Here is an 18,923-nt window from a genome sequence, read left to right as displayed (position 1 = left end):
GTAAATTTTCTTTTTGTTCTCAAGAAAATTCTTGTACAATTTATTAAAAAATGCAGAATTTTCGGTATGGTATTTAATCCTTCTCTATAGGCAGCATGCCCTCGCAGTATTTATATATATAAAATATATCATGAAAATCGTGATTATAAATTCTAGCAGGTTGATAAATAATTTCAGAGTAAATATTCCAAATCCATTTTGACAGAACATCTTGAGGAAAGTGCCGAAAATTCATAAAATTTTCTGTAAAAATTCTGCAGAAAATTCTGCAGAATTTTCATACAACGATCGGATCCACCTTTAGAACAAAATTCTGCAGAATTTTCGGCAGTTACATTTTCAAATCTGACGAATTTCTGCAGAATTCTGCAGAAATTGCTGGGTGGGCAGTGCCCGCTCTCTAATCCGGATTGCCATAATCCGGACGAGTTATTGACGGTTACATTTAAAATCATTTTGAGGTCATGTATGCATGTGTGTTCAGCAATGAAAATGAATAATCCTGTGATGTTTTTGTTTAATGAATGAAGTATATGTATAATAGCGTAGAATTCTCTAATTATGTCTTTTTAATATTCTTTAAAACTTTTATTCTAATTCTAGAAAAAATACTTGTATTATATTTTCGGGACATTGAACAAATTCAAAAACTCCATCCGGATTACGAAGCGGACATCTGTCATATTGCCTCCCAATCATCCGGATTACAAAGCGAGCACTGTACGTTTTTTTTTATAAAATCCATCCTTAAGTGGCCAACATACAGCCCCTTTACCTTATGTACCTTTTTGGGTTTATTAATTTAATACGTATAGGAATAGGAATTGGAATATGGGAATATGGGACTGACTCTGAAGGATAAGGTCAAGAATGACCGCATCAGGGAAAATCTTGGGGTTCAGCACATTACGGAAAAATCAAGAGAAAGGCGGCTGAGGTGGTATGGCCACATCATGCGTCGGGATGAGGATCACATTGTCCGGCGCACCATGGAAATTGAGGAGATGAAGAGGGGTCCGGGAAGACCACCAACATCGTGGAAATCCACGATCAACACAGACATGAGGCGAAGTCACCTCGTGAATGCTGAGACGCAGGAGCGCGCCACTTGGCGCCTTCGAAGTAGGAGGGCCGACCCCCGATAAGGGGACATAACGGCGGATAAGTAAGTAAGTAAGTAAGTATAGGAATAGGAATCCTTTAATTTTTTTATTCTATTTGAGTATCATGTGATTTTCAAGTTCACATATTTTTTTCAGTGTGTTTTTGGTATGAAAAATAACAGTGTTTTGTTGATAAAAATATTTTATGTCAAAACTATTTTTGCAAAATCTTCAGTTTGAGTTGGAATCTGACACACAGCTGAGACAACAACAAAAACAAGAAGAAGAATGTTCGCCGCTTTTCGCCTGAATTCAATTGTCAATTCCAGTGTAAACAAAACAAATCAAAAGAAAACAAACACGCGTGCGATGGAGGACGAGAATTTAAATAAAGCGATAGAATTCGTGCGTGAGGAGGATGTCAACCTGCCAGATGATGACAAAGTAGCTGAGGACTTCCTGTATTCGGGGATTAAGCTGGAGGAAGTAAAGCAAATTGTGTTTAATTTTGAGGAAAAGGGTGAGACAGAAGCGGTCGTGAAGGAATTGAAGGAGATTCAGCAATTGCTCAAAGATAGTCCTAATCTTACAAAAGTGCTCGATAAACTATGTGACTTCCGCCCATGTTCTCTTGCTGGATACCTAGGACTGCTTCAGATATCAACTTTGCTGATCCTCGTGAAGGAACCACCAATATCCGTTTCCCTGAAGATTTCCCAACTGAGGGGGCACCTCTGCAGTATTCCGACCAGCGATTGGCACGATTGTCCAATTAAGGTGAGTTGAAGAGGAATTTCCTTGAAAGATTTTCCAGCTGAGTGCTTTTCATTAGGTTCACATGACCGTTGAGACAATTCTCAGTGGTTTGAGGAGCATCAACAACCGGGATCCACTCAATCTCTATCACATCTCCCGAGAATTGTGGTGTGTCAATGACTTCCTCTATTTTGTCTCCCTGACCCTTGCCTGGGTGGCCTTCCAAGATGCCCTGCGGGGTATGCCCATTCCCACAAAAGAGATTCACCGGCCGCATAATTTGAATCACATGCTTCAGCAACTCCAGACACTCGATGTGTCCGACTATCGCAATAATCTCATGAAGATTTACATTCTCCTGAAGATTGTGGCTTTAATCTTGCACATGACCCTCACCAAAGTCTCTTCTAGAGCCATACCCTTTGCCTATCGCAAGGAAGTGGGCGAAGCGTCGCCGGAGAAGCTGAAGGAACTTTTTGACTGGTTCAAATGCACACAGAAGAGCCTCAGAATTAATGATTGTGAGAATATGGCAAAAATGAAGGTAATGGAAGATGAACTTTTGTCCTATTGGGATCTAATTGTAAGACTTTCTAGATCAGAGAATTGCTGGAATTTGAGATATTCACCGTTCTCAATCACGAATTGATCCAGTCACCGCTCTATTAAGGCTAAATGCAGAGACGGCGGGAAAGCGTTAATCAAGTAGGCGATGATATTCTAATGTTGTTCCTCAGGGAAATTTTCTCAGTGTATAAATTCTTTTTACGTTCACAATAAAGAATTTCTTCTTTTCTATCGTAAGTCGTAAGTCACAAGAATTTTTGATTATATTGTTTTTTTTATTTAATATTATTCGTTATTTGGCATTTTCAATTCAACTCGAGAGAAATCCGAAAAAGTTAAAATAACATTCCGGAAATGTTAATTTTACCCTGCATTATTGATCCGAAATCGGTGTAAATATTACCCTTTTTAGGTGTATTAGGGGTTAAAGTTACCCTTTTTCATGTTTATTTTACACTTATAAAGGTGTAAAATTAACATTAAAAAATGTTGATATATTTTTACACCTAAAAGATGTTAAAGTTATGGATAAAAAAAGTGAATCCCAATTTATTCCCAATTGATAAGTCACCTTTTTACCTTAAGAGTGTATCGCCATAAAGAACAAAGAATGATATCGTTTTAGATATCTTTTAAATTAAAATATCATGCTTAAAATCCTCAGAATTTTGCCAGGAACTTTTGGAATGATTCAATTATATTTTTCTCAAAATTAACAATTTCTTATTAGAACCGGAACTGATTCAAGTTAGAAATTTTAAAACTGTTCAACTTACCTAATTTTTGAATTGTTTAGCTGATAAAATTTTAATTAAAATAAATTTAATAATAATTATAAATATAAATAATAATTATAATTAAATAAAAAAATTGAGTCACTAAATTAATTTTAGATTTAGATCACGAAAATTTTATAGTAATATAGTATATATAGTAACTTAATTATTTTAGGTTATTAGAAAAAAGCAAAAATTCTTTTGAATTCTTCTACTTCTTTTGAAGATCACACATTATTAAATTTAGTTCAGTCGAATTTGTAGTCTGAAAGAGAGGGACAGACTTATGCAAATCTTTTGAGAAAGAAAGTACGCGAATTTTGATTTCATGATATTTGCTCAATACAAAAGGTGTGCCGGAGCTATTGCTGGTCAAATTAAATTTTTACTGCCCATTTGTTTAGTGTCGGAAAAGAATTGATTTTGTTGAGTGAATTAATGAAATTTGGTCAGAAAAAGGGCGTTTTTAATCAAAAAAAAATCGATTATGAATAGAAAATAAATGAATTTTGATCAGTAGAAAAACTGAATTTGGTCAGATTATTATTTTCAATTAAAAGAAGATGAAACACATAATAAATTAATGTTTTAACGAAAAATATTAATATGAATAATCACACATCATAAAGAGAAGAGTTGAGATGAAAAAATGAGAAGATTCAAAATAAGAAAGAACTAAAAACTCGAAAACAAGAACAAAGAAACAAAAGAAACTTAAGCCATGCGAAGAACTAAGTCTGAATTTAGAAATTCTAATGGAAAAATGTTGAAAGTTTATGGGAACATGATGCTGAAATGCCAGGCCATTATCAATCACGGTGGCAACTGATTCATGGCAATTTGATCTTCAAAGAGTACGGCAGATCAATGTAGAGAAAGCTTGTATAAGCTTCGTACGGAAAATGATATCTAAGATTTAAGATTTTATTCTGAATGTTACACAAATCGAATCAATTATACCACTATGATCAAAAAAATCTCTTACTTATTAGGTTCATAATTTCACATCACAAAATTCCTGGAAATCCTTTAGATTTTCCTTTAGTGGTGATTTTTACAGAGTTATACAGGCTTCAGACCAAAGGCTTAGCCATATGGTTTAACAGCTTTAATTTCTTATCAATCAAGAATATTTGGAAAATTGGGATTGGATCATTTAAGGACAAATGATCAATTACATTCTGAAAAACCAATAAAACCTCTGGTCTGAAGACCGCTTTACCCTGGTTTTCTCAGGTTCGTACAAAATTTTTCCACTTATGTACGCCTCGAGAAACATTGCACTGGACACAAAAATTTTCACATTACTGTTTAGATCAGAGGCGTGCAAGAACCGTTGAAACCGAATAAATGTCAAATGAAACATGTACATCAATGGTCAAAGCGCTACCAGAACAAACTTATTTTGACGTTTATTCGGTTTCAACGGTTCTTGCACACTTCTGGTTTAGATGGAACTTTTACCTACATGTTTTAACCCTTTAACGACGAGACACTTTTTACGGACCGAAAATCAACAGTAAAAATTCAACCGATAAACAAAATCAATGAAACGTCTTACATGTGACTTTGGAAAATCCAAAAGATTCTGATTCGATGCATTTTTACCTCTACGAGCAATAGGGACAAAAAAAGCCCAAAATTTAAGTTATTTTTCCTGAGAATACCAATGAATAATAACTTTCAGTCTAATGAAAAATATTACGCATAAGTATTGTAGTTTCTTTTTACAAAACGGTTTGGCTTGAAAAAAAATTAGAAGTGTAAAAAATAATTAAAATCATTTTTCAATATGAGAATTTAAAAATTCGTCATTTTTAAGCTTAAATATTTACTATAATATATAGCAAATAGTTGGAGACTTGCAAAAAATATCCGAGATTCTTTCAACCTTCTACTTTGCAATTACGTACAAACATGACAAAAAAAATTCAGGTAGTTAGGAAAAATTATATTCTTTATGGGACACCGGTGTTCCAATCGTCCTTACAGGGTTAACCATTCGTAGGAGGTATTATATCATGCGTTTAAAGTCAATTTGATTATATTTTTCTAACACATGTTTTTGTGACACTTAAAAACTCATTTTTCACTGCATTCTGACAGTCTATTAGGTGTGATTCTCTCATAATCACACCTTGTAATCCTTGGATTTTCTCTAATACCCCCAATTTGTCTTACAGAATATCTTTTGAAAATTACCAGTGACCAATTTAAAGTAAAATGTAGAAAATTCCGCTTGAAAATAAGGCCAATTGGATGAGAAATGCTTAAAATGCATCATTTGGGCAATGATAGAATTACACCTACCATAAGCAGATTTAGGTTTAAACCTTTAAGGACAATTGGAACACCGGTGTCCCATAAAGAAAATATTTTTTCCTGACTACCTAAAGTTATTTTTTTTTCTTTGTACATTATTGTAAAGTAGAAGATTGAAGGAATCTAGAATATTTTTTGCAAATCTTTAGCTATTTGCTATGTAGTAAATATTTAAGCTCAAAAATTGCGAATTTTTAAATTCTCAAATTCATAATTGATTTTATTTATTTTTCATACTTCTAATATTTTTTAAGCAAAACCCTTTTGGCAATAAAAACTACAATGCGCATACGTAATATTTTTTCATTAAAGCGAAAAATATTATTCATTGGTATTGTCAGAAAAATAACTTAAATTTTTAGGCTATTTTTGTCCCTATCGTTCATAGAGGCACAAAATAAACCGAATCAGACTCTGTTGGATTTTCCAAGGTTAGATGTAAGACTTATCATTGATTATGTTTTCCAGTTTAATTTTTATTGTTGATTTTCAGTCCATAAAAAGTGTCTCGTCGTTAAAGGATTAAATGTTCGATTTGACAAAAGTAAAACAAAAAAGCGTTAAAGTCTAATTTTGATTTGATATTATTTTGATGAAAATTGTTTAATATCCCAATTTTCTTGTTAATTTATTTAGTAGAATTTCTGAATGCGTCAAATATTCCAGGGTGGCGCCCACAGTGTGATGTGACCCGAAACAGTGAGGAATTCTCAAAGTCGATGGTCAATAATTTTGACAAATATTTTTACGAAGCTGCAAAGTCCAATTTTTCTGAGCTGCAAAGGTGATAATCTTTGTGTATTTTCCTCCACCCAAAAAAACGACCCTTTTCGTGTAAATGATTTTCATAATTAACATTAACTCTTTCGTCTCCTTTGGGACTCTGGGTACCCATGAAAAAAATAATTTTTTTAGACTATTTAGAATCGATAAAATTCCGATTCTTGTGGATGATTACAAACTATAAGGATGTCCAAATCTAGGATATTTTTTGCAGGATCCCAATTAACTCCTGAGCTAAGATATTCTTGGTCAAAAATCGTGAATTTTCGATTTTCTGCTTCCTTGCAGATATTGTGACTTTTTTCATATTTCTAGACCCGAATAAGGAAAAACCTCTCGGGGCTAATAAGTATGATAACTAACAATTACAAATTACATAAATTCGAAAAACAATTTTTTCATAAATTTTCAAAAAACTTGTTCAAAGTTGATGGGTACTCTCGTCCCCAAAAATATAGAGGTCAAATGTAAGGTTATCCCGCCAATGCCCGCCATTTGCTTTTTGACACCAACCTTGTAAGAAAATTCAAGCGGGAGCGAAATTTTTGTCAATATGGCCGATAATTTTGACATTTGGCAGCGAAAAAGATTGCTTTCGGGGAAGTTTTTCCTATTCTTCCAGATTTTGGTGAATTCTGATTGTCCAGGAAGTGTTTTTTTGGCTCTTGAGAAAGCTTAATGTGTCTGCAATAACATCCTGTTGAGAGAAATGTGTGTTAAAGTGCTATTCTGTGAAATATTTTGAGGAATCTGTTGGCAAGCAGGAGCTGGGTGTCCTTTTTAGCACTTCCTGGACATCCCACAAGATACTGGTCAATAATTCTTCTTGTTTTAGTGATCAACATTGTAAAGGAGTCATTTGACACGCAAAAATAATTCACAAAATTGATATTATTGGCTTTTGGAAAATTGAAGTTTGTCCAAGTTTCTATCTTTTGCATTCTTTAGGGGACGAGAGTTCCCATGAGTTTTCCAATTTCCCAGAGGCGGAGAAAATTCTTTCTCTACAAAAGTATCATATTTGACCACTAAGACTTACAATAAAGTGAGTTTTACTGAAAATCGTTCGCTGGATATGTTGTGGTCCGGAAAGAGTTAACTCTAATAAACCTTCTATAACTTGGAATAGTTGTTTTTTCCGAAAAGACACTTGAAAAATGAAAAAATATAAAATATTACACATCAAAAATTTAAGTCAAGACCCATTTTTTAATAATATTTTTGCTTTTTGAACTTATGAAAAAGGCCTAGGCCCCTAAGTTTGTCAGGAAATGTGAGGTTCTGGACTAGCTAGATTAGGTAGTCCAGCTAGCTAGACAAAGCCGCACTCCAAAGTCCAAAGCCAAGCCAAGCCGATTCGAAATTCTAACAGAAGCTTAAAGTGCAAGTTCACGTAAAATAGTGACTTTTCATGAGAAATTTCTCCATAATCCAAAAAATGATGAATAAAAGACTGCACGACATTCTATATATTGGATTGTACTTCCTATTATTTTTCTTCTTTTAATAATACAATCATAAAATTATGTTAATAAGTGATATTTAATATATATAAGTAATTTTTGGCTAGTTTTTTCTCATCTTTTTTTTTGAAGTATAATTCATGTCTCATAATATAATTCACATAGAAATTTTTTTAAATTTAAAATTTTCCTTTTTTTGACATAAGTTTAGAAGTTGATTTCATAACTTTGGACTCATAAAATGCACATTCTCTAATTTTTTTTCTCTTGTCTCATTTTTTTTATGGTAATGATTTAATAAATATTTTTCTTAGATTAAAAATTGAAAGATTCCTAAACAGAGTAACTACATTTTTTTTCTTTATTCTTTGAGGAAAAGAAATTCTTGATAAAAAAAAGAGTTTGATGCTCTTCATTTTGAAAGGGGAAATAATTGGCTACAATACAAAGAAATTTCTGAATAGTTTTTTGAATAATTCAATGACTCACTTTTTTTTTAATATAGTTACTATAATATATAATTTTTTTTTTGGCTAATAATTTGACTTTTTAATAATATGTTTTATTTTTTCTATCTTTTGTCAAAGATATAATTTTGTTTTCTTTTTAAAAATTTGGCATAATTATAACATCTACAATAGATTCAATTTATTTCTCTCTCTTATCATTTCGTAATGTGTTTTATATAATTTCTTTTGTTTTTTTTTCTACTGGGTTGTTTTCCTCTCGCTTATTTTTGACAACTACATGGTTTTTATTTTATTTGTAAGAAGGATAAAATGTTCAACGTTTCTTTGGTGCTGGTCTAAGAAGTTTTAAATTGGTCTTTCCTTGACATACTTTAAGAAGAATTGCACAGACATCGTACGGTTGATTAGTCAGAGATTCACCATTCACTCCACAAACAGTGTCACCCTTTTGTATCCTACCATCAGTATCTGCAATTCCTCCAGGAAGCTGTTGAATGAGATAAAGATAGAGTCTTTCAGGGAGAAATTGTGATTTTCAGAATATTTTTTTAGTGCAATGACCTATTTCTCGACAGTGGATATTTTTTTTAAATTAATATTCCTCAATTTTCTGTGTAAATTGCTACTTCTAGTGGAGATTTCTCAAATTTTCCATATTCAGTAAAGTTATGGGACATGATTATAGACGATTAATTTATTTTCAAACGTGTACAAAAATCAGTCAGGACATATGCTTGCTAAAGAGCAATTAAGTTAATATTTTGTCGTTAATTTAAAGAATACGTAAAGGCCACTACACATTGGGAGCAATTTTTGTCAAAAATTGTCTGCACTGTTGTAGCCGGAAACGTCAAAATTCTGTCAAAAATGCAATTTTTGATGAAAATTGCTCTCAATGTGCAGAATCCCTAAAGGCCTCAACACATTGCAAACCATTTTCGTCAAAAATTGCATTTTTGACAGAATTTTGTCGTTTCCACCTACAGCACTCCAGGCAATTTCCTTCAAAAAATCAATTTTTGACGAAAATTGCTCCCAATGTGTAGACGCCTTAACACAAGAAAATTGAAAACACATTTAGGTTGTACAGAATTTTAAGACCTTCCTATCAGTAGAGGTATTTTTGCAGTAGGCTAAATATTTTGAAAGAAAACAATCTTTATGAGAAAAAAACTTTACAAAATCGCCATTTTGATTTTTAAAGTGTGAAATGTCATTGCGTGATATGCGATACCCATGTAGCAAAAACTAGTCATCATGACGTAAATTTAAACAAGTCTGACATTTTGACTTAGTCATATCTGAGGTAATTGAAAGATGAGAACCGTCAAGAAGAAATGCGGAATTAGACTTTTTAACCGAGAACCTCTTCCAGGACTTCCGATTTTAAACGATTGCGTTTAGGGCGCAAAAAACGTTGTTAAAAGATACTGTGAAGTAGACCCCTCAATTCTGACATAAAAAGCTCCTATTCTGAGTTAAGGTTAACCCATTCCTTACCATGGTATTATACATCATACGCAAATTGAGTGATTTTAGATAATTTATTCCTGAACAATTGATATTAGAATTTCTGTCGGGAATAGATTTTTAGTTACTTTAGTCCTTAAATTACTTGGAAAAAATAATCCGACAGAGATAAAAATACATTTTGTTGTTCTTTTTTCGCTTCGCGAAAAGTCATGCAAGATTTTTGCTCAAAATGGCGGATGGAAAATTCGATATCCCGTCGAATTTGTTAATATTGACCTCCATTCTCTTTCCTGTTTTTAATTCTAGTTGCCAATTTGTGTCCTTGGATAGTTATTCTATCTAAAGCAATAGAGTTTGTAATGAATTAATTATTAATGTACAGAATTTAAATTCAGTAACCGTTAAGACGTGTGTTCGACCACGGTTCAAAAGTTTGTTATTTGCTTTTTATCTTTGTTATTGAGAAGTTTTTGTTACAGTTTAGTTAAAAAATTTAAGAAATTTGACATTTAAAAACTTATAAAGATACGATAAATGTATCTTTAAATGTGGTTTTAAAGATACAACGCCTTAAGATTCCTTTCGGAATAGACAACATAGTCTGTAAGAATAATGGCGTTGGCGTTAATATATCAAGTAAATCTATTTTGAGCGTGAATATTGTGTTTATATACCTAATTATAAATGCACCAATGCTCCTCCTGCAAAAAGAATTTAAGTGAAGGTGCAAAAGCGCTTTCCATAATCGTGTTCAGACAAAATTTTGCTATATTGCACAAAAAATAAGGGATTTCTTTTGAAAAGTTCACTTTAATTTGTTTTTATAAAAATCTACTTCATTTACACGCATCAGAGGGAAATTTTCCTCTTTATTTTTTTTTGAATTTTTTTTGTGAGGTTATTTTTATAAAATTGAGTTATAAAATTATTTTTTGAGTAGAGGAAATGTCAAAATTTCGTCAAAATGATATTTTTTGAGGACAATTGCTTATAATATTTAGCAGTCTAAATTTCCATTGATGATTAGCCATCATTAAAAGATTCAAAGGTAACTTCTATAATCTCTCTTGGCTTCAATGAATTTGCTACAAAAACTCTACAGGAATTCTTTTTTCTAGCATGAGTGTGTTTCTGAAAGTATTGCAAAAATATTTTCGACGAATCAAGTTTTTAACGTTTTGTAAAAGATAGAAGTGGCTAGAAGCCATGTTTGGCAAATGTAGCGGGTAATCAGGCATTTTGAAATTCAAACTTTCGAATTTCGAGGTTCGAGCAAGACTTTTTGTCAAATTGACGTGCTCGGTAGCACTTTTAGCTGAGATTCTTTACACTCAGCTTCACTTCGTCAGATCAGGTCCATGCACACGTTTTGACGTTCATAGATTATGGACTATCGTATGTGCCAAAAATCGGTTTTCGTAGTCATAATTAGGGTATTTATAATTCAATAACATGGAGTTTTTCAATGAGGTCATTTACACCGCCGCATATTGGATTGTGATTGAATTGTTCCAAAAGCGGATTTTGGGACAATTCAATCTCAATCCTTTAAAATCATAAGACTACATCTCTTTGGTCGAAAATGCTGCTTGGGTTCTAAAAATCAAAACAGCCCAGGAGGGGAATTCTGTAATGCTCTGGCAATGCCATATGACAAATTGTGTTCGAATCTTAGGAGAGCTTTTACAAAAATGCGATTCTGTAGCCGTGACATTGCCATTTGAGCTCACGTGGTATTGTCAGAAGTCACATAATTTGAGATTTCTGGCAATTCAAATGACAATGAATTTTGTTAAACAAATCAATCAAGACGTACTGTATTTTCATAAAATCATCAAGTAAAGGAATTTCATTAAAATTTCAATGAATTGCATTTTCGAACTCATATGACAAAAAAAGCTCGAATGGCATTGTCAGGTTTCGAACTCACGCGTGACAATGCCACGAAAATTACAGAATTCCCCTACAGGTATTAATTCCAAACGGATATTCAATTACGTCTGAACAGAACATTGCAAATACGAGGCAAATTTTTGCACATCTTCAAATATTTATGTTTTCCGAAAAGGGTGTGGAAAATTTTTGGTACTTGGGCAGCTTACGATCTTTCCTAAGAATAAATTAGGGAGGGAGGGATAGTACATAAGTGCTACATTATCCCACGAAAAAAATTAGTTAGGATCGATTTCCTGAAAAGGGGGCGTGGCTAAATAAAATTGTGGGTGTGCTTTATTTTACTGCAAAAAGTTACTCACGATTGAAGATATCACGAGCCCGTGGCCATTGTGATCAGAGAATTGTATTCCAAGATCCTTGCCACTCTTCTTTATCAGGTCCACGTCGAATGATTGGGTGTCGATTGGGTCAGAACGCCAAATACTAATGGTTAGCTTATCATATTGCGCCACTAAGACTTTCTTGATGGCTTCTGCACTCTTCTCAGCTGTTAGCTTTATGCCATTTATCTCGAGAATCTGATCGAAGACTCGAAGGCGTCCATCTTTGGCAATCGCACCACTTGGATAGATTTGAACAATCACAGCTCCATTCTTCACAATGGTATCACATCCACCCACCACATGAATACCCAGCGGCTTCTTTTCGGCATTGATTTCAATAATTGACTCACGATTTGCGGTGATTTCTTTTTGAATTTCTGGGGCCATATCTTTGGCGGATTTGTGAGATTTTGGCGTTACTGGCTGACTTATTTGCTTCCCATCGTCATCACGTGGTCTCTCCAGGGATTTTCTTGTGATGTCATTGACAATGGTATCCTTGGTGTCTTCTTTTCTGTTGGGATTGCAGATTTTTAGGGTTACCAGTCCTTCGGTTTTCTTGAGCAGACCTGCAGCTGTCTCATAATTGCATCCAAGTAGAGAGTCACTATTCACAGATAGGATCATATCACCCACACACAGTCCAGCTCGTTCGGCTGTTGAGCCCTCTTGGATGTCAGAAACAAATATTCCCTGTCCAACATCCGAGTGCTTCCCCTCGATTATCATAATGCCAAGACTGTGACCAGTCTTTTGCATTGTGAGCGTTCGGGCATTCTTGAAACTCGCAGCAATACTCTCTGCCTCGGTATCGAGATTTATTGGAAACTGTGTCACTGGTCTCACAGCTAAATCCTCCAGATTCTTCTCCTTTCGCAACAGAATAAATTTAACAATGGGACCCGGAAGGGATTTTATGATTGCCGATGCATTTAGGTGGCTTCTTCCATGGAGAACAATTCCATTGACCTATTGATAAGACGAGTAGAAAATAAATTTGACTACTCCTTATGGCTTTTTTTATTGAAAAGCAAATTAGTTTTTTCAACTCAGTCGTAGAATATTAAGTGAGATTCTTACACTGAGAAAAAACGGAGGTGCGATTAACTTTTTTTCCTCATAACTTTAACACTTTTCAGGTGTAAAAATATATCAACATTTTTTAATGTTAATTTTACACCTTTTTAAGGGTAAAAATAACATGAAAAAGGGTAACTTTAACCCATAATACACCGAAGAAGCATAATACTTACACAGATTTCGGATCAATACTGCAGGGTAAAATTAACATTTCCGGAATGTTATTTTAATTTTTTCGGATTTCTGTGTAACAATCTCACCTACTATTTTATCATAATTTTGTGAATTAATTGTGAAATTGTTAATGAATTAATCTGTGGTAATAGATGCCATTGCCGTCTTAACATTGCTTTAAAACCCCAAAACAAATTAATCAAAGTGATAATAGTTTTGTTTTTTTTTGTGTTGGGAATGTTGTAAAAATAGACAAGAGGTTAAGTCAAAAAAGTGAGGTTATTTTAAATATCATAACCTATAATGATGTAAAAGATTTTTTAATTATGAAAAAGTTCTTCAATTTTACTTCAGAAAGTCAATTTTGCATTGAACTTTTATATTTAGAACTGATTCAAAACTCATTTAGGAGTTATTTGATGAGGAGAATACTTTTAAAAGTGAGGTTATAAAAGGCTGGAACGCAGTGTTTAATATTTTAGTACAAAGAAATTAAATTTGGTTAGTAAAATAGAAAATTTGATAAAAAAAATAAAACTGATTGATTTATGATAATGAGCAGTAAGAGGAATTCAATTTTCTCAGTCAAAATAGAATTTTGTGAATAATACCTTTACACATCTTTTAGATGAGAAAATTTTATGATATCAAAATCTTCATTCCTTTTTCTCAATGTTATTCCTTTTATTCCGTGTGTTTATTTTACTCTTTTGCACTCAAATCTAAATTGTAGGGGAAAGTACTTTCCCTTCGAATTTTCATGCCTTCGAATAATGTGAATTTTCTTTTACTTTTCTTAAGAGACTTGCACATTTTTATTAAATTTTAGTTATCTTATCATCAATTATTGATAATTACGTTATAATTATGTGTAATTCTCTTAGGAAAAATATGAGAAATTCACATTATTCGAAGGCATGAACGTTCGAAAGGTGAGTACTTTCCCCTATTTGTCATGACATTCACAAGAAGAAGAAGAGGAGTATGCAGGAGAAGATTAGACATTGAAATTTGGATTTCATGAAAATTTCCTGACATTTACGTTGTATCACATTTGGTCAGCTAAAAATCAAATTTTGTAAGTGAAAAAATTGATTTTGGTTGGGAAAAATAGCAAATTTGATCAGTAAAATAAAATTAAACTGATCAGTTATTAATTCGAAACTAGCAATAAAAATTCAATTGGTTCAGTAATGCATTTAGCACATCTTTTTCTAACGTATTGTTTACGACTACTCGACTCTTCGCATTTAAACCTAAATTGAATTTGTCTTTTTGGATAAGCGTATGATAGAACTATACATTACGTTTGAGAAAGAAAGGAATAAGAAATTGAATTTTAGAAAATTTAGATCAGGAAAATTCCATATAATCGAAATTCATATCCCATTCTTTCTTAAAAGCTTTGCATAAGTCTATCCCACTCTTTCAGACTCTTCTTCTTCTTTTGAACATCACATCAAATTAAATTTAGTTCAGTCCAATTTTGAGTCTGAAAGAATGGGATAAACTTATGCAAATCTTTTGAGAAAGAAAGGCACACGAATTTTGATTTCATGAAATTATATCAATCTAAAAGGTGTGCCAAACACATAAACGATAGAATGTATAGGGGAGACTGGGGCAAAAAGTCACAAAATCGAAAAATTTAGAATTCAATATCTTCCAAGATAAAAAAGATAGCGACTCAAATGTTTTTCTATGGATAGCCTTTATAGACCTTCCTTAATGTTGTAAGTTTCTTAGAATTCGAACAAGGAATTTAGAAAATAAAACAATATTGAAATTTTTAGGCCTGTTTTTGAAATATTTTTCTTGCAGAAGATAACAATTATTATCTACTTATTTTCCAAAATTGATGCACTGCACTGATGGATATTTCCTACATAATTTGGATTCTTTGAATACGAATCCGCTATCTATTTTAGAATTTCACAAAGGTTCTTTTCTCCAGAAATCCTTTTATTATAAATGGCCACTTGGGGTAAAATGTGACAAAAGGTATGGAACAAAATAGAGTATAGAGCGGTAAATTTCTTATAAAACTGTGCTATTTAGAAATTTTTGAAGCGTTCGAGTAGCTTACAAAAAAATAAAATATACGTTTTGTGACTTTTTGCCCCAGTCTCTCCTACAAATAAATTTTGATCAGTTGAAAAATCGATTTTGTTCAGAAAGCTTTCATCTCTGATTGCTCCGTTGAAGGTATGAGGTAATGAAGGATGGTAAATCTTCTATTCATTTACTAATATGATTATTTGCAAAGTGTTTCTATTTTAGAAAGTTTTGACCTCTAAATTTAATACTTAAACGAAAAGAGATTTCGATTTGCGAGGAAGATAATCAAAGTGATTTAATTTGCATTTAAAATTGCAAATTAAGTGATAAAAAGAATAAAAATCAAATTTTAACGGTAGATAAAATGTGTCAAAATGTGTGAGGTTAGGTACATCATAACCTAATCTAATCTAACTTTTTAAAGTACCTTTTGGTTAAATAAATTAATGTATCTTTTAACTGGACTTATAATTATATTTAGAAAAATTTGAAGACGTTTGTCTGACGTTTTTCTAGACAATTTAGAAGAAGAAATGAGAGAAATAAATACATATTGATATTATCTCTTACTTTGAGGTTATGCTGTTAGAGATATTGGTTCGGATCTTCAATAACCATTTTCAAGAAAATTTCAAAAACTTTACAGTCTTAAATTTTAGTTTAAGTACCAAATAGCTCTCCTAAAGGAAATGTTTTCTCACTTCGTCACTTATATTATTACTGCTCATTTTTCATAGTTGGTAGTAAATGTTTTTATTTATTTTGGGATATGGAATATTGTCTTATATTATTACCTCGAGAATCTCATCTCCAACTTTTAAATCCGATTGAGCTGCCAGACCCTTTGGATTGATGCCGGCAATAAAGCATGCCATCTTATTTCTGTCCCTATGTCCAGCCAGAGATATTCCCATGCTGCCCTTTTCCATCTTTTTCAATTGGTGCTGAATCACCGTTCCCAGAGCTCCATATCTCTTTCTCAATTTATCTGATTTTGAGAAGTTTGTGAAAATGACGAAAAAATAAATGTTAAGCTACTTATAATGCTTTAGCAGCAGCATGCATTTGATTAAAGATAAATTGCATGACTTACACGATGTGTAGCCAAACTCATCCTCTGCTTCATCTTCTTTTGCCATTTCATTCTTATTCAACTTTACGTTGCCAGCTGATGCTCTGTCAATCTATAAATAAAGAGCAAAAGACTTTAAACCACGCGAAGTGAAAGTTTTTCTCGCTCGTCAATCTATTTGCAATGGTTCTATATCCACTTAATAGGAAAAAAAAAACGTCTAGCATGACATCGAAAGTTATAAGTTATAATGAACGATAAAAATGACTATCAATTTTAAATGTAGTTTTTTTCATATAAAAAAAGAATATTAAAATTTAATTATACATTATGAAATGAAAATTTATTCATGCAATAAGAATAATAGTCAAAATAAAATTAGAAAATTATTATTGTAGATTCCAAACTTTATCAAATTTATATTTAATAGTTATTTGGTTTTAACCCTCAATTGTCTAGGTTCGAATGGTTACCTCTGCAATAGGTAACCGCAAGGGTAACCGTTCGAGATTAAAAAAAAAATATTCGAAACTCGAATTTTTGAATTTGACTGATTACGATTAGTGACAGATGTCGTAATCATATTTGGAATTTTCTTTTCTAAAAGCGTCTCGGCTAAAAGGCAAGTAACACTGTAAATATAAGAATATAAATCGAACAACTCGATTTTTTACAAAAATCATTTTATTCGCTTTTTGAATACTTCTTTATACTCTCTACCTTCCTGGGAATATTATACTCAGTAGATAATTATTTTCAAAGTTATTGAGATTTTAAATCTAAAAAATTCTATATTCTGCATGTAAAATCTCAGCTTCAAATCGCTCTTCTGTAAAATTTGCCTACTGCGAGTTATTTGTTTCTTATTCTGAGCAGTCGAAATACAATTGTACAATTGTTGATCTAAGCAATGCGTCGTTAGATGTTTGAAAAATTCAAACTGAATTTCGAATTTGCATAGTAAATTTTCGCGCAAAGTTGAGAAAGCGATAAAAAACCGCAATGAAAAACATCTAAGGACTTAGTCAATGATAATGAGACAAGAGTACTAATCTTGTTCCTTTAATTTCTTTCATGACAAAATGAAGACTGATAATATACCATTTAAACGATGACGAAAGATTCAGGCTTAATTTTTTTTTTTAATTTAGCCAAGATACACACCACAGAAACTAAACCGATGCAACCATGAGTAAAACTTGTTCTTTTTCACCGCTCTGGAGCTTAAACGGTAAAAGATATCAACTTCCGATCTTCGGTGACCCCCAATAAAATACATTATCCCCAGATGTTTTTCCCTTTTCCCCTCATCCTCCTCCAACTCCTCCAAAACCATGTTTTTTGGTTTATTGTGAAAACGGTGCTACAGATCTCTTTCTTTTTTGAATATGTTTTAGAGGTAGCCTAGGCGAACATTTTGTATCTGGTAGTTTCCCCCAGTCCTAAAATTCTGGTGAGTACCGCTTATCAATTCGCAGATAGATCGTTTAATACGACAAAAGATTATATAGCCTGAGAAGAAGCATTTCCGCCGTTTGCCTTTGAAGGCTAGTCATCAACGCTGAGATGGCGGCGGACGCTTGGCATGGGGGGGGGGCTAATGTAAAGATACATGTTGGTAATAAAATACAATACAATACAATTTGTCCGAATATACTTATCACCGAAAAATCAATGACTTTGGAGGGCTTCTTCTTTTAACCGATCTGGTTAAATTTGAATTTTTTGGAAAGTTCTTCGTCATTTCTTATTCAGCCCTATCAGTCCCATTCGGTAATGAATTGATCAAGTAATCGTAACTGATTTATTTATCTCGAATATTATTTAAATTAAACTTAATTTTTGCAGAGAAATAATCATAAGAAGAGAGATGTAAAGCGGTAATAATGTATAATTTTTAAGCAGATCTAATAAGAAGTAGGTTTATAGCAGTATTTTCTTTGTAAGATGCCTGGTATGTGTCTTCGCTAACTGCCAGTTAAGGTATTTAAATCGAAACATCCAAAATAAAATGTGTCATTTGAAAAATGCACAGGTCATGAGAAGTATTCTAATAAGAAAGATAACGTATAAATGCACCAATTGAAAATTTCCAATTTTTTTTTTGGACAATTGAGGGTTAAACGTTGATGTAACACACATAATATTTTAAAAGACATTTATATAAGAAAATCCTTAATTTTAAATAACAGTCATCTAATGTAAATTATTGTGCAAAAATGTAAGTCTAACCGTTGGTGTCGCAATTGGAATTTTCTTCTGATTTAGCATCCAAAGCGTCCGGATGAATGATTTATTACAATTTTAATTGATTAATATTTCGTTGAAATTTGTTCAAGGTGAAAAGCAATATTTGAATGGATCTTTTTTTCTCTATAACAAATTTATTTGTTCAGCTTATTCCAAGAACTTACCTCCATGCCAGCTTTAGTTAAAACTCTGCCAGACATATCACGACTATCCTCATCGCTACTTCCAGATGATTCATCATCAATTTTTGCAGCAATTTTCCCAGTATCTGCGAAAATATATGCATTACATGGTGTA

The 18,923-nt window shown here is 32.5% G+C and overlaps 2 protein-coding genes across 7 annotated transcripts in view; one reads left to right on the top strand and one right to left on the bottom strand.

Annotated features, from left to right (window-relative positions):
* Positions 1-1,379: 1,379 nt before the first annotated feature.
* LOC129807078 (uncharacterized) lies at positions 1,380-2,663 on the top strand. The gene is made up of 3 exons (XM_055856102.1): positions 1,380-1,880; positions 1,936-2,403; positions 2,457-2,663. The coding sequence occupies exons 1-3, from the start codon at positions 1,392-1,394 to the stop codon at positions 2,526-2,528; spliced, it is 1,029 nt and encodes a 342-aa protein (XP_055712077.1). The 5' UTR covers positions 1,380-1,391; the 3' UTR covers positions 2,529-2,663.
* Positions 2,664-7,770: 5,107 nt separating this feature from the next.
* LOC129807037 (inactivation-no-after-potential D protein) overlaps positions 7,771-18,923 on the bottom strand; it is a 75,057-nt gene continuing 63,904 nt past the window's right edge. For 4 of the 6 annotated variants that reach the window (XM_055856000.1, XM_055856006.1, XM_055856002.1 and 1 more), the window contains 6 exons: positions 18,791-18,894; positions 18,609-18,635; positions 16,398-16,488; positions 16,099-16,292; positions 11,969-12,961; positions 7,771-8,727 (listed from right to left, as the gene is read on the bottom strand). In XM_055856000.1, coding sequence (XP_055711975.1) covers positions 8,554-8,727; positions 11,969-12,961; positions 16,099-16,292; positions 16,398-16,488; positions 18,609-18,635; positions 18,791-18,894 — 1,583 coding nt within the window. In that variant the 3' untranslated portion in view covers positions 7,771-8,553. The remainder of the gene's footprint in view (positions 8,728-11,968; positions 12,962-16,098; positions 16,293-16,397; positions 16,489-18,608; positions 18,636-18,790; positions 18,895-18,923) is intronic. The other 2 variants (XM_055856004.1, XM_055856003.1) reach the window with 1 other exon arrangement.

Source organism: Phlebotomus papatasi, chromosome 3 (genome assembly GCF_024763615.1).
Source record: "Phlebotomus papatasi isolate M1 chromosome 3, Ppap_2.1, whole genome shotgun sequence".
In the NCBI taxonomy this organism is placed as follows: Eukaryota; Metazoa; Arthropoda; class Insecta; order Diptera; family Psychodidae; genus Phlebotomus; species Phlebotomus papatasi.
Note: the sequence above shows the minus strand (reverse complement) of the source record. Positions and strands in the feature narration are given on the sequence as shown.